The sequence below is a fragment of the Pan troglodytes genome, chromosome 2 (assembly GCF_028858775.2).
Source record: "Pan troglodytes isolate AG18354 chromosome 2, NHGRI_mPanTro3-v2.0_pri, whole genome shotgun sequence".
Taxonomy (NCBI): domain Eukaryota; kingdom Metazoa; phylum Chordata; class Mammalia; order Primates; family Hominidae; genus Pan; species Pan troglodytes.
Genome location: NC_086015.1, coordinates 124,018,379 through 124,033,110, shown reverse-complemented (window position 1 = coordinate 124,033,110; position 14,732 = coordinate 124,018,379). Strand labels below are relative to the sequence as shown.

Below are 14,732 nucleotides of genomic sequence, written 5' to 3'. Positions count from 1 at the left end.
TGAGTTTAATTTCCTGGTTCTCGTTTGATCTTCATTGAAAACCTATTATGTCCTAGACTGTACAATAGAGAAATTAAAGTAAGAGTTTTATTCTGAAGCAGCTAGGATTTAACGCTGAGCCCAATTTAATCCTAGTGTTAAATTTTTTTTTTTTTTAATCTCAGTGGATGCAAAAAGAATTCTTTTGACACCTGGGACATTTGAGAACTACAGCTGACGTCTGGATTTCCAGCTCCCACCTCACTGCCCTTACCTTTTCTTCCATAATCCCCAATTCAGCTCTCCTTAGTAACTTCAATAAATGCTGACCTTGCATTTTATAGAAGCGCTCTTCTGGAGTTGGCCTAAGAGCATGTGTTGTGAGCAAAGACGTTGTGCTAGATGCTTGGAGGTGGAGAGGCTTGAAAACTTAATAGAAACTAAATAAAATTGTGGGCAGCAAATATAGGTTAAGAATGTTTTCACATTGCCCTGAGGATTATTTGCATTATGAAATATTTTACAGAGAGCATTATTTAATATTCCCCTAAGAAAGTTGCCTTTTGAAACTTAATGAACATAATCACAATTTATGTCGACTTCATTTCTATCAGGTAGCTTGAAGTGGTGCCGAAGTTAGTTTAATAAAATCACTCAGTTTTACAGATAAAGAAAGTAATTGTGGCCTAAAGGGACTTGGCAAGAGTATCACTGAGTAGAATTTAGAATCCAGAACTAACAGACTTCTTCATGATACGTTAAGTGGGTGTTTTGTGTCCTCTATAATTCCATTTTCTATTGTATCTAACAATCCCTTCATATTACAAACTGCTGCAACTAGTCAATTTATTTTCTTTCCAACAGGCACTGTATTAGGTTCTGGGGTTATAACTGTGGAATTAATGCGTCATATAACAGGGATAGAATTAGCAGCTACATTAAATGTGGAAAATTAATCAGGCAATTGATAAGCTTCCCTACTGCCCCCCTCCCCGTTACGGTTTAGTTGTAAAGCAGAAGACACAGCTGTGATGGCCAGCAAAGTGATTGATGTTGTCACACATTCACTAATGTTAACCTTTATGTGCAAAGTTAGTTATTGTCTTTTTATCTTTTTAAAAGGCAATTTTGTCAGTCTCCTTTTAACTGCGATTTAAAAGTACACAGTCTGACAGTTTAGAATGCACTTTTTACACTTCCTCAGCCTTTCTTTCAAACCTGAAAGTTTATTTTTAAATAAAGGCCATTTCCCTCATAAAATTTTCAGGGTTTCACAAATATATAAAGAAATGGCTTAGCCAGACAAGGTGGCTCTAGCCTGTAATCCCAGCACTTTGGGAGGTAAGAGGCGGGTGGATTGCTTGAGCTCAGTTCAAGACCAGCCTGGGCAACATGGCAAGACCCTCTCTCTACCAAAAACAATACAGAAAGTTAGCCGGGCATGGTGGTGCACGTCTGTAGTCCCGCTACTCAGGAGGCTGAGGTGAGAAGATCACTTGAGCCCGGGAATTTGAGGCTGCAGTGAGCTAGGATCGTGCCACTGCACTCTAGCCTGGGTGATAGAGTGAGACCCTGTCTCCAAGAAAAAAAATAAAAAGAATGAGTTGATATTTGGTGATTTGTTTTCTATCCTATTGAGATGTTTGGTAATTTGGTAAGGAACCCTGAAAGTCTCACTACCATACGGTTTTCTCTTTCTTTCAGAGATTAGGGACTAGTTTAACATATTACCAAACAGCTGTATTTGGAGCTGACATTTATTTATATTGGGCCTTTTTTACCCCCAAGCAAATCAAGTGCATTCTTTTGATCAAATTTAGTTCTAAAGGTGAAAACATAGAATCAGAATCTCCCAAAATTCTTAAAGAAATGAAATTCGCCATTATTCCCTAGCACTTCAACTGTTCTTACTGTTTAGGGTTTCATCCCTTGTTAGCTAATACTTATCACCCAAAGCAGTTAATTCATGGAGAGCTATACAATTTTACTGCCTGGAAATGTTTACCCTAACACAATTAAGCTAAACTAGGCCTCAAGTGGTGCATCAAGCTGATAATTAAGTGGATAGATACATTCCTTGAACATAAACAAACCTATTTACAAATACAGAATCAACAATACATCCTAAAAGTTACAGATATTAGACACAATGCAGTAAATTCAATGACAAATATAATTTTGAGTATTTAAAAATCTTAAATGTTTATATGTAAAAAAAAGTAATAAAAGGGAAGCCTGGGAAAATGTTTGATTCAATTACACATACGTAAAATGATTAATATATTTAATAGATAAAGAGCTCATATAAATTAATGACACTAAAACCCGGTAGATAAAGGTACAGAGTAGATCAACAGAGAATTTATGAGAGGAAAAACAACTGATTTGCCAGAATAATCGTAATGATAATCTTTGATCTTTATCAGAAAGTAAAGAAATGCAGACTAAAGCAAGCTGTCACTCCCCCACTGCCCCCCACCACCGAGACGGATTGTTGCTCTGTCACCCAGGCTGGAGTGCAGTGGCGCAATCTCGGCTCACTGCAACCTCTGCCTCCTGGGTTCAAGCGATTCTCTTGCCTCAGCCTCCCAAGTAGCTGGGATTACAGGCACCCACCACCACGCCCAGCTAATTTTTGTATTTTTAGTAGAGACGGGGTTTCACCATTTTGGCCAGGCTGGTCTCGAACTCCTGACCTCGTGATCTGCCTGCCTCAGCCTCCCAAAGTGCTGGGATTACAGGTGTGAGCCAACGCGCCTGGCCAAGATGTCACTTTTATTCCTTTATCAGGTTAACAAAGATGAAAAGCCAACTACATGATACTGTTGAGGTGCAACAAGACCTGCAGGCTCAAGTGTATGGCTGGTGGCAGTATAACCCCATGAAAGTTATTTCTCAATGCATATCAAGAACTTTAAATGTTTCCTTTTAAGTACTGAGTTTACTCCTGGGAAGGTATACTAAGGACATAATTTTAATTTTAAACAAAGGTTTAAACAGAAATAACCTTTCACTAGCATATCAAAAATTTCAAAACACCCTAAATATCTAATAATAATGGAAGAATGATTAAGTAAATTTTTATGCCTACTCTCTGAAGTACTATGGAGATACTTTAAATGTTTATGAAGATTTTGGAATAATATGGAAACTTTTAATAAATACTAATTAAGGTTCTGATCTAAATACTAAAGATAAAAAAGCTGCATAAGAACCCTCAAGGAACTTAAAATTAAGGGAGCAGTTCCAAGATGGCCGATTAGGAACAGCTCCAGTCTACAGCTCCCAGCGTGAGCGACGCAGAAGACGGGTGATTTCTGCATTTCCAACGAGATACCAAGTTCATTTCACTAGGGCTTGTCAGACAGTGGGGGCAGGACAGTGGGTGCAGCCCACTGAGTGTGAGCCAAAGCAGGGCGAGGCATCTCATAACCCAGGAAGCGCAAGGGGTCAGGGAATTCCCTTTCCTAGCCAAGGGAAGCAGTGACAGATAGCACCTGGAAAATCCAGTCCCTCCCACCCTAATACTGTGCTTTTCCAATGGTCTTAGCGAACAGCACACCAGGAGATTATATCTCTGACCTGGCTCGGAGGGTGCCACGCCCACGGAGCCTTGCTCATTGCTAGCACAGCAGTCTGAGATCTGCAAGGTGGCAGCGAGGCTGGGGGAAGGGCGCCCACCATTGATGAAGCTTGAGTAAGTAAACAAGGAGGCCAGGAAGCTCGAACTGGGTAGAGCCCACCGCAGCTCAAGGAGGCCTGTGTGCCTCTGTAGACTCCACCTCGGAAGGCAGGGCATAGCCAGAAACCTCTGCAGACTTAAATGTCCCTGTCTGACAGCTTTGAAGTGAGTAGTGGTTCTCCCAGCACAGAGTTTGAGATCTGAGAACAGACAGATTGCCCCCTCAAGTGGGTCCCTGACCCCCGAGTAGCCTAACTGGGAGGCACCCTCCAGTAGGGGCAGACTGACACCTCACATGGCCCGGTACCCCGCTGAGAAAAAGCTTCCAGAGGAATGAATGATCAGGCAGCAACATTTGCTGTTCAGCAATATTCGCTGTTCTGCTGCCTCTGCTGCTGATGCCCAGGCAAACAGGGTCTGGAGCGGACCTCCATCAAAATCCAACAGACCTGCAGCTGAGGGTCCTGACTGTTAGAAGGAAAACTGACAAACAGAAAGGACATCCACAACAAAACCCCATCTGTACGACTCCATCATCAAAGACCAAAGGTAGATAAAACCACAAAGATGGGGAAAAAACAGAGCTGAAAAGTCTAAAAATCAGAGCGCCTTTCCCCCTCCAAAGAAACGCAGCTCCTCGCCAGCAACGGAACAAAGCTGGATGGAGAATGACTTTCACAAGTTGAGAGAAGAAGGCTTCAGATGATCAAACTTCTCCAAGCTAAAGGACGAAGTTCAAACCCATTGCAAAGAAGCTAAAAACCTTGAAAAAAGATTAGCTGAATGGCTAACTAGAATAACCAATGTAGAGAAGTCCTTAAATGACCTGATGGAGCTGAAAACCATGGCACAAGAACTACGTGACAATGCACAAGCTTCAGTAGCCGATTTGATCAACTGGAAGAAAGGGTATCAGTGATGGAAGATCAAATGTATGAAATTAAGTGAGAAGAGAAGTTTAGAGAAAAAAGAGTAAAAAGAACGAACAAAGGCTCCAAGAAATATGGGACTATGTGCAAATACCAAATCTATGTCTGATTGGTGTACCTGAAAGTGACGAGGAGAATGGAACCAAGTTGGAAAACACTCTGCAGGGTATTATCCAGGAGAACTTCCCCAACTTAGCAAGGCAGGCCAACATTCAAATTCAGGAAATACAGAGAATGCCACAAAGATACTCCTCAAGAAGAGCAACTCCAAGACACATAATTGTCAGATTCACCAAAGTTGAAATGAAGGAAAAAATGTTAAGGGCAGCCAGAGAGAAAAGTCAGGTTACCCACAAAGGGGAGCCCATCAGCGTATCTCTCAGCAGAAACTCTACAAACCAGAAGAGAGTGAGGACCAATATTCAACATTCTTAAAGAAAAGAATTTTCAGCCCAGAATTTCATATCCAGCCAAACTAAGCTTCATAAATGAAGGAGAAATAAAATACTTGACAGACAAGCAAATGCTGAGAGATTTTGTCACCACCAGGCCTGCCCTAAAAGAGCTCCTGAAGGAAGCACTAAACATGGAAAGGAACAACCGCTACCAGCCACTGCAAAAACATGCCAAATTGTAAAGACCATCGAGGCTAGGAAGGAAACTGCATCAACTAACGAGCAAAATAACCAGCTAACGTCATGATGACAGGATCAAATTCACACATAGCAATATTAACCTTAAATGTAAGTGGGCTAAATGCTCCAATTAAAAGACAGACTGGCAAATTGTCAGGACGCATCAGTGTGCTGTATTCAGGAGACCCATCTCACATACACAGACACACATAGGCTCAAAATAAAGGGATGGAGGAAGATCTACCAAGCAAATGGAAAACAAAAAAAGGCAGGGGTTGCAATCCTAGTCTCTGATAAAACAGACTTTAAACCAACAAAGATCAAAAGAGACAAGGCCATTGCATAATGGTAAAGGGATCAATTCAACAAGAACAGCTAACTATCCTAAACATATATGCACCCAATACAGGAGCACCCAGATTCATAAAGCAAGTCCTTAGAGACCTACAAAGAGACTTAGACTCCCACGCAATAATAATGGGAGACTTTAACACCCCACTGTCAACATTAGACAGATCAACAAGACAGAAAGTTAACAAGGATATCCAGGAATTGAACTCAGCTCTGCACCAAGCAGACCTAATAGACCTCTACAGAACTCTCCATCCCAAATCAACAGAATATACATTCTTCTCAGCACCACATCACACTTATTGCAAAACTGACCACACAGTTGGAATAAAGCAATCCTCAGTAAATGTAAAAGAATGGTAGTTGTAACAAACTGTCTCTCAGACCACAGTGCAATCAAACTAGAACTCAGGATTAAGAAACTCACTCAAAACCGTGCAACTGCATGGAAACTGAACAACCTGCTCCTGAATGACTACTGGGTACATAATGAAATGAAGGCAGAAATAAAAACGTTCTTTGAAACCAATAGGAACAAAGACACAGCATACCAGAATCTCTGGGACACATTTAAAGCAGTGTGTAGAGGGAAATTTATAGCACTAAATGCCCACAAGAGAAAGCAGGAAAGATCTAAAATTGACACCCTAATATCACAATTAAAATAACTAGCGAAACAAGAGCAAACACATTCAAAAGCTAGCAGAAGGCCAGAAATAACTAAGATCAGAGCAGAACTGAAGGACATAGAGACACAAAAAACCCTTCAAAAAATCAATGAATCCAGGAGCTGGTTTTTTGAAAAGATCAACAAAATTGATAGACCACTAGCAAGACTAATAAAAAAGAAAAGACAGAAGAATCAAATAGATGCAATAAAAAATGATAAAGGGGATATCACCACTGATCCCACAGAAATACAAACTACCATCAGAGAATACTAAAAACACCTCTACGCGAATAAACTAAAAAATCTAGAAGAAACGGATAAATTCCTGGACACATACACCCTCCCAAGACTAAACCAGGAAGAAGTTGAATCTCTGAATAGACCAATAACAGGCTCGGAAATTGAGGCAATAATTAATAGCCTACCAACCAAAAGAAGTCCAGGACCAGATGGATTCACAGCTGAATTCTACCAGAGGTACAAGGAGGAGCTGCTACCCTTCCTTCTGAAACTATTCCAATCAATGGAAAAAGAGGGAACCCTCCCTAACTCATTTTATGAGGCCAGCATCATCCTGATACCAAAGCCTGACAGAAACAACAAAAAAAGAGAATTTTAGACCAATATCCCTGATGAACATCAATGCAAAAATCCTCAATAAAATACTGGCAAACCGAATCCAGCAGCACATCAAAAAGCTTATCTACCATGATCAAGTGGGCTTCATCCCTGGGATGCAAGGCTGGTTCAACATACACAAATCAATAAACATAATCCAGCATATAAACAGAACCAAAGATAAAAACCACATGATTATCTCAATAGATGCAGAAAAGGCCTTTGACAAAATTCTACAGCGCTTCGTGCTAAAAACTCTCAATAAATTAGGTATTGATGGGACATATCTCAAAATAATAAGAGCTATTTATGGCAAACCCACAGCCAGTATGATACTGAATGGGCAAAAACTGGAAGCATTCACTTTGAAAACTGGCACAAGACAGGGATGCCCTCTCTCACCACTCCTATTCAACATAGTGTTGGAAGTTCTGGCCAGGGCAATCAGGCAGGAGAAGGAAATAAAGGGTATTCAATTAGGAAAAGAGGAAGTCAAATTGTCCCTGTTTGCAGATGACATGATAGTATATCCAGAAAACCCCATCGTCTCAGCCCAAAATCTCCTTAAGCTGATAAGCAACTTCAGCAAAGTCTCAGGATACAAAATCAATGTGCAAAAATCACAAGCATTCTTATACACCAATAACAGACAAACAGAGAGCCAAATCATGAGTGAACTCCCCATTCACAATTGCTTCAAAGAGAATAAAATACCTAGGAATCCAACTTACAAGGGATGTGAAGGACCTCTTCAAGGAGAATTACAAACCACTGCTCAACGAAGTAAAAGAGGACACAAACAAATGGAAGAACATTCGATGCTCATGGGTAGGAAGAATCAATATCGTGAAAATGGCCATACTGCCCAAGGTAATTTATAGATTCAATGCCATCCCCATCAAGCTACCAATGACTTTCTTCACAGAATTGGAAAAAACTAAAGTTCACATGGAACCAAAAAAGCGCCCACGTTTCGAAGACAATCCTAAGCTAAAAGAACAAAGCTGGAAGCATCACGCTACCTGACTTCAAACTACACTACAAGGCTGTAGTAACCAAAACAGCATGGTACTGGTACCAAAACAGAGATATAGACCAATGGAACAGAACAGAGCCCTACACATCTACACATCTACAACCATCTAATCTTTGACAAACCTGACAAAAACAAGCAATGGGGAAAGGATTCCCTATTTAATAAATGGTGCTTGGAAAACTGGCTAGCCATATGTAGAAAGCTGAAACTGGATCCCTTCCTTACACCTTATACAAAAATTAATTCAAGATGGATTAAAGACTTAAATGTTAGACCTAAAACCATAAAAACCCTAGAAGAAAACCTAGGCAATACCATTCAGGACATAGGCATGGGCAAGGACTTCATGTCTAAAACACCAAAAGCAGTGGCAACAAAAGCCAAAATTGACAAATGGGATCTAATTAAACTAAAGAGCTTCTGCACAGCAAAAGAAACTACCATCAGAGTGAACAGGCAACCTACAGAATGGGAGAAAATGTTTGCAATCTACTCATCTGACAAAGGGCTAATATCCAGAATCTACAATGAACTCCAACAAATTTACAAGAAAAAAACAACCCCATCAACAAGTGGGCGAAGGACATAAACAGACACTTCTCAAAAGAAGACATTTATGCAGCCAAAAGACACATGAAAAAATGCTCACCATCACTGGCCATCAGAGAAATGCAAATCAAAACCACAATGAGATACCATCTCACTCCAGTTAGAATGGCGATCATTAAAAAGTCATGAAAAAACAGGTGCTGGAGAGGATGTGGAGAAATAGGAACGCTTCTACACTGTTGGTGGAACTGTAAACTAGTTCATCCGTTGTGGAAGAGAGTGTGGCGATTCCTCAGGGATCTAGAACTAGAAATACCATTTGACCCAGCCATCCCATTACTGGGTATATACCCAAAGGACTATAAATCATGCTGCTATAAAGACACATGCACACGTATGTTTATTGCAGCACTATTCACAATAGCAAAGACTTGGAACCAACCCAAATGTCCATCAATGATAGACTGGATTGAGAAAATGTGACACATATACACCATGGAATACTATGCAGCCATAAAAAATGGTGAGTTCATGTCCTTTGTAGGGACATGGATGAAGCTGGAAACCATCATTCTGAGCAAACTATCGCAAGGACAAAAAACCAAACACCGCATGTTCTCACTCATAGGTGGGAATTGAACAATGAGAACACTTGGACACAGGAAGGGAACATCACACACCGGGGCCTGTTGTGGGGTAGGGGGAGGGGGGAGGGATAGCATTGGGAGACATACCTAGTGTAAATGACGAGTTAATGGGTGCAGCACACCAACATGGTGCATGTATACATATGTAACAAAGCTGCACATTGTGCACATGTACCCTAGAACTTAAAGTATAATAATAAAATAAACAAATAAATAAATAAAATAAAACATATTTCTTTATACAGGGCATTCTTCTCCACTGCATATAAATCAACAGATGGCATCATTTTTTTAAGATGAATAAAAATCCAACATCCAATCAAAGAAAAATCAAAGTTAATAAAACCTATAAATAAACACATGTAATAATGTGTTTTAAGTGCTCTGTAGGAAAATGTACAGGGTACAGTGGAGGCCCAGAGAATAGTGGATGCTATGCTTAGTTCTCCCTGTGTGGGTTCAGAAAATACTTTATAACTAGAATGATGCTGAGTCTCCAAAGATTAATTCACCAGGCCAATGGGCGAGGGAAGGGAGAGGATGGGTAGGATATTCCAGACAGAACAAGCTATGGAAGCAGACGCTTATGTTGTTTTATTGTTTTTAAGTATACTGTGTATATAATCACAATAACCACCTGCTCATAGAAAAACTTTTCTTGTGGAATTAAATAAACCTTCATGTTGACAGTAGTCTTAAGGTGATTTTTTTTTTGTAGACAGGGTCTCACTCTGTCACCCAGGCTAGAATACAGCAGAGTGATCATAGCTCACTGCAGCCTCCAACTCCTGAGCTCAAGGGATCATCCTGCCTCAGCCTGCTGAGTAGCTAGGACTACAGACACAGGCCACCATGCCTGGCTAATTTCTTTAAAATTTATTTTTTATAGAGATGCAGTCTTGCTATGTTGCCCAGGCTGGTCGCAAACTCCTGGGCTCAAGTGATCCTCCTGCCTCAGCCTCCCAAAGCACTGGGAGTACAGACGTGAGCCACTGTGCCTGGCCCTCATTTGTGCATACTTTCTAGATTGTAAATATAACTTTTTATAATAAAAAATAAACAATAGGTTCCTACACAGTATGATCAAAGATATGATCTAAATTTTTGATAAAACTAGTGATTTGTAAAGATACCAACCATGCTTGTCATAATGGAACCCCAAAAATGCCGTTAAATGAATGAGTGACTCCACACATGGATGTAGAGGAAGAGCTCATTCCCTTTCCTCTTCATACAAATCTCTCAATGCTACCCTTAGAATGAATAACTAGATTTCCCTGAGCCCAAGAAATCTAAAAGAAGATCAAATGGTAACTTAAAGGGCCATGATGTAGAAGAGGGAGTAGACCTTTTTTCCAAAAGGTAAGTCTTGGCTAAGTGGTTGGCTGCTTTTTTTAAATCACTATTTGGGACAACTGGAGTGTCTAAATTTAGAATTTTGAAATGGTGAATCCCTCTCACTGACAGTATTCAAGCAGTCTGGAAGACCCTCTAACAGGATGCCATGGAGGGGACCTCAGCATTGGTGTGCAGGAGAGAGGGATTACTTCTCAGATCTGTTAAGATTCTACAACTCTAAAATAGGCTAAATTGATTAAATCATTCAAAAGGAAAGGGATTCATTAAAATGAAATTGACCTGGACCAGTGGTTCTCAAAGTGAGACCCCTGGACCAGTATCAGTATCACTTGGGAACTTGTTAGAAGTCTTGGGCCCCAAGACCCGCTAAATCAGAAAGTCTGGGGGTGGAGCCCAGCATTCCATGTTTTAACTCACCCTCCAGGTGATTCTGATGCAAATTTGAGAGAACCACTGCCCTCTATCATCTTCATTTTATTCAGTGAGGCTTATATTGTTGGTATGGCATTCTAACAACTATGCTTTACTTAACATTATTCCTGTGTAGTATTAGTCTTACTCTTTCCAAAACAGATTTCAGCATTGTCTCTTACGTGACTAGAGTTCTTGTATCTCTTACAGGTGTTGGGAAATCTTCATTAGTCCATCTCCTATGCCAAAATCAAGTGCTGGGAAATCCATCATGGACTGTGGGCTGCTCAGTGGATGTCAGAGTATGTGTCTTTTATATTTTAGTTTTTCAATAATGTATAAAGATAACTGCTTCAAATTACATGATCAAATTACAGTACTATGGTCAAGATCAATAGTAATAGCTGGGATTTATTACATTCATACTGTGTGCCAGGTACTATGCCAGTTGCTTTACATGTCCCTTCTTATTTCACCTTTTTAAAACTGAGATGTGTAGATGCAGAAACTAAGGCAGAGTCAAGATTTGAACAGTTTTTCTGATGCCACAGACTTCAGTTTTAATCACTGTGCCATATATCTAGAGTTCACATAGCATCCTCCGTAAATAATTCTGCCTAAGCTTGTGCTATTAAGACTGCCAACTTTCAGCTAGAAATATAATGTAAAGGCAAAAGCTCCTGGAGCTTCATGTCTGGGTCATTTGTTCCATCTTGTGTTTAGGAATTAGGTATAGTTTTAATTAAATTAAATATCTTCCCAGATATCATTGGTCTTTGCTAATGCCAGCTAGTTCTGACAAGTCTCTCATCTGCTGGCACACCTCTCTCCTTTGAGTTAAGACACACATACAGAAGGCAAGGTAGTTGGCTAGATTGGTAGTTATTTTCCTTGTGTTCTTTGAAGCTATTGTTCCATAGCTCTGATTTACATTGCTGCTGATTAGAAATCTTCCGTAAGACTAATTATTATTTCTTTTTAATGTAATTTCTTCTTTGGTTGCTTTTAAAATATTTTTTGTGTTTTTTTAATCTTTGATATTTTGTTGTTTTGATAACCTATGTCTAGGTGTAGATTTGTTTTTATTCATCCTATTCAGAAGTAGTCATGGTTCTCATCTCTTTATTTTTCAGAATTTTAAGCCATTATCTGTCTTGCCTCATTTCTTCTATCCCTTCTTCTTGACTTTCTATGAGATTTTTGTTCTTCATAACTGTTAATATTTCTCCTTGCTGCCTTCTGGATGATGTACTCATGTCTGCCTTCCAGTTAACTAAGAATCTCTTCAATTATATCTAATCTGCTTTTTAATATATCTATACAGTTTTTCATTCCAAGTACCTATACTTTTTAATTTCTAGATGTTCCTTTTAGTTCTTTTTAAAATGTAAAAATTTTCCAAAATGTCCTGATCCTTCATTATGGTGTCTGCTTTTTATTTTAATAATTTCCAACATACTTATTTTATGGTTTCTTTTGGATTATTTTATTTTTTCTGGAGGAGAGGTAGCTATGCTCCTTGCTGTATATGCTACTCTACTTCATGGAAATGTATCTCCTTGTATGGCTTGTAATTCTTTAAGATGATCACATCTTCAACAGGATTTTTTTCCTCTCCCTTTGGAAGTCCTGTGTGCTGTATTGTGAAAGTATCCCTATACAGCGCCTTTTCATTTCTGTCATTGCCAAGACCGTAAGGATTTCAATTTCTCAGCTCAGATAATGTAAATCTAGATAATGTAAATTCCCCCAGCATCTGATTGTAGCACAGACCTATAGTTTCCATTTCTTGTGGACCATTTATCTTCTGTCTACCTTCTGTCTGAGGTCCCTGACAGAAAGTTTTTGCCGTTTCCCTGAGCCCATGGACAATGTTTTTCCAACTCTCTCTTTTCACTGACTGGGCAGCTCGTCAAAGGTCCAGATTTCAAAAAGGCATCTATAGTCTAGTCTTCATCACTCACTCACATATACTTTTGCCTTGAATGCTGGAAAACAGGTCTGCTATTCCTGGATGGGCATTAAGACTCCAGGCACCAACCCCTGAAGCTATATCTGAATCTATGTCAGTTCCCACTTCTCACTCTGATTTTAAGTTTTTTCTTCATTTCTAGCATTTGGGGATATTCCTTTCTTTCTCCTAACTTTCTCTTGAGCTAGTCTTCTCTGTCTCTCCTCTCTGTACTCTTTCTCTCTGTCTCAAAATATTTTTATAGCATTTCTATAAGTTTGAAGTAGGAGCGGACCTATTTTGTGTCATTTTTTTTTCTTTTTTTGTTTATTATTATTATACTTTAAGTTTTAGGGTACATGTGCACAATGTGCAGGTTAGTTACATATGTATACATGTGCCATGCTAGTGTGCTGCACCCATTAACTCATCATTTAGCATTAGGTATATCTCCTAATGCTATTTTGTGTCATTTTAGCCAACCATCTTCCTAAATTCAGTGGCAACTTTATTTAGGTTTGGGAGACCCAATAGCAAGTTCTGGACAAATTTTCCCTTTGGATTTTTCTAGCTCCGATTCTGTGAAAGAGCATGACATATTGAAAAGAAACTTACATTTAAACACTCACCTCCTGAGACAATTGCCCTTCGCTTCTGAAAGAGTGACCTTAGACTAATCAGTTTACCTCTTTGAGGCATAGTTATATCATCTGGAAAACAGAGGTCAATAATATGTGCTTTATTGAGTCTACAGGTTTGTAGGAAGGATCAGAGAAGCTTAATAAATGGGAAGTTATGGTCTAGTCCTTTACAATGTGAAGTTGTAATTGAACTTTAGTCCAATTTTCTGCCCCTTCCCTTCCTCCTACCCTACTCCTTTTCCTGTCTCCACCCAGTGCCCATTCTATTCATTTTGTTCACCTTTTGTCTTGGTTTTCTTTCCCACTTGTCTTATTGAATTAGCTAAAACTCCAGTACAATGTTGAATAGAAGTGGCACCAACAAGCATCTTTGTTTCATTCCCATCTCATGGGAAATTTTCAGTATAACACTATTTAGTAAAGTATTTGCTGGAGGATTTTTTATGGGTATATTTGATTAGATTAAAGAAATGTCCTTCTATTGCTATTACAATGAGAGTTTGTATCATGAATGGGTATTCAATTTTACCAGTTGCCTCTTCATGATAATCATGATTTTTCTGATTTATTCCATTACTGTGGTAAATTATGTTGATTAATTTTTTGAATGTTAAACCAACCTTGCAATCCTGTAATAACTCTAACTTGGTCTTGTGCTGCTCTTTTCATATATCACTAGATTTAATTTGCTAATATTTTTCTTAGACATTTGCATCTAAATTCATTGGAAAGATTGTCCCATCATTTTCTTTTCTTGTAATCTCCTTGTGGGTTTTCTGTCAGGCTTATGCTAGCCTTATAAAATAAGTTGGGAAGTATTAATTTCTGTATCTGTTCTCTGAAAGATTTTATTTAAGATTGGTATTTTTTTTTCTTAGATATTTGAAAGAATTCACAGGTGAAACCATCTGGACCTAAGTTTTTCTTTGCGGGAAGTTTTTAAGTAACATTAAAGAAAATAATAAAATAACTGTATTCCTTCTTGTGTCAATTTTGGTAGTTTATGTTTTTGAAAGAATTTTATGTAAATTGACACAAAAAAATTTTTTCCGTCTTACTGTTTTTCAATAAGATAATTGAACAATATTCCCTTTTTCATTTGTGGTAGAATGATTTGTGGCTTTTCTCTTACTTTCTTGATCAGTCTTACCAGAGGTCCATCAAAGACCAGTTTCTGCCTTGTTGATTTTCTCTATTGTATGTTTGTTTTGTGCATTGTTAGTTTCTGCTCTTATCTTTATGAACATACTTTCTTTGGGTTTAATTTACTGTCT

General features: G+C 38.9%; 1 protein-coding gene across 1 annotated transcript in view; it reads left to right on the top strand.

Moving 5' to 3' along the window:
• RABL3 (RAB, member of RAS oncogene family like 3) overlaps positions 1 to 14,732 on the top strand; it is a 56,044-nt gene that overhangs the window by 873 nt on the left and 40,439 nt on the right. The window contains exon 2 of the mRNA XM_516675.7: positions 11,077 to 11,168. Coding sequence (XP_516675.2) covers positions 11,077 to 11,168 — 92 coding nt within the window. The remainder of the gene's footprint in view (positions 1 to 11,076; positions 11,169 to 14,732) is intronic.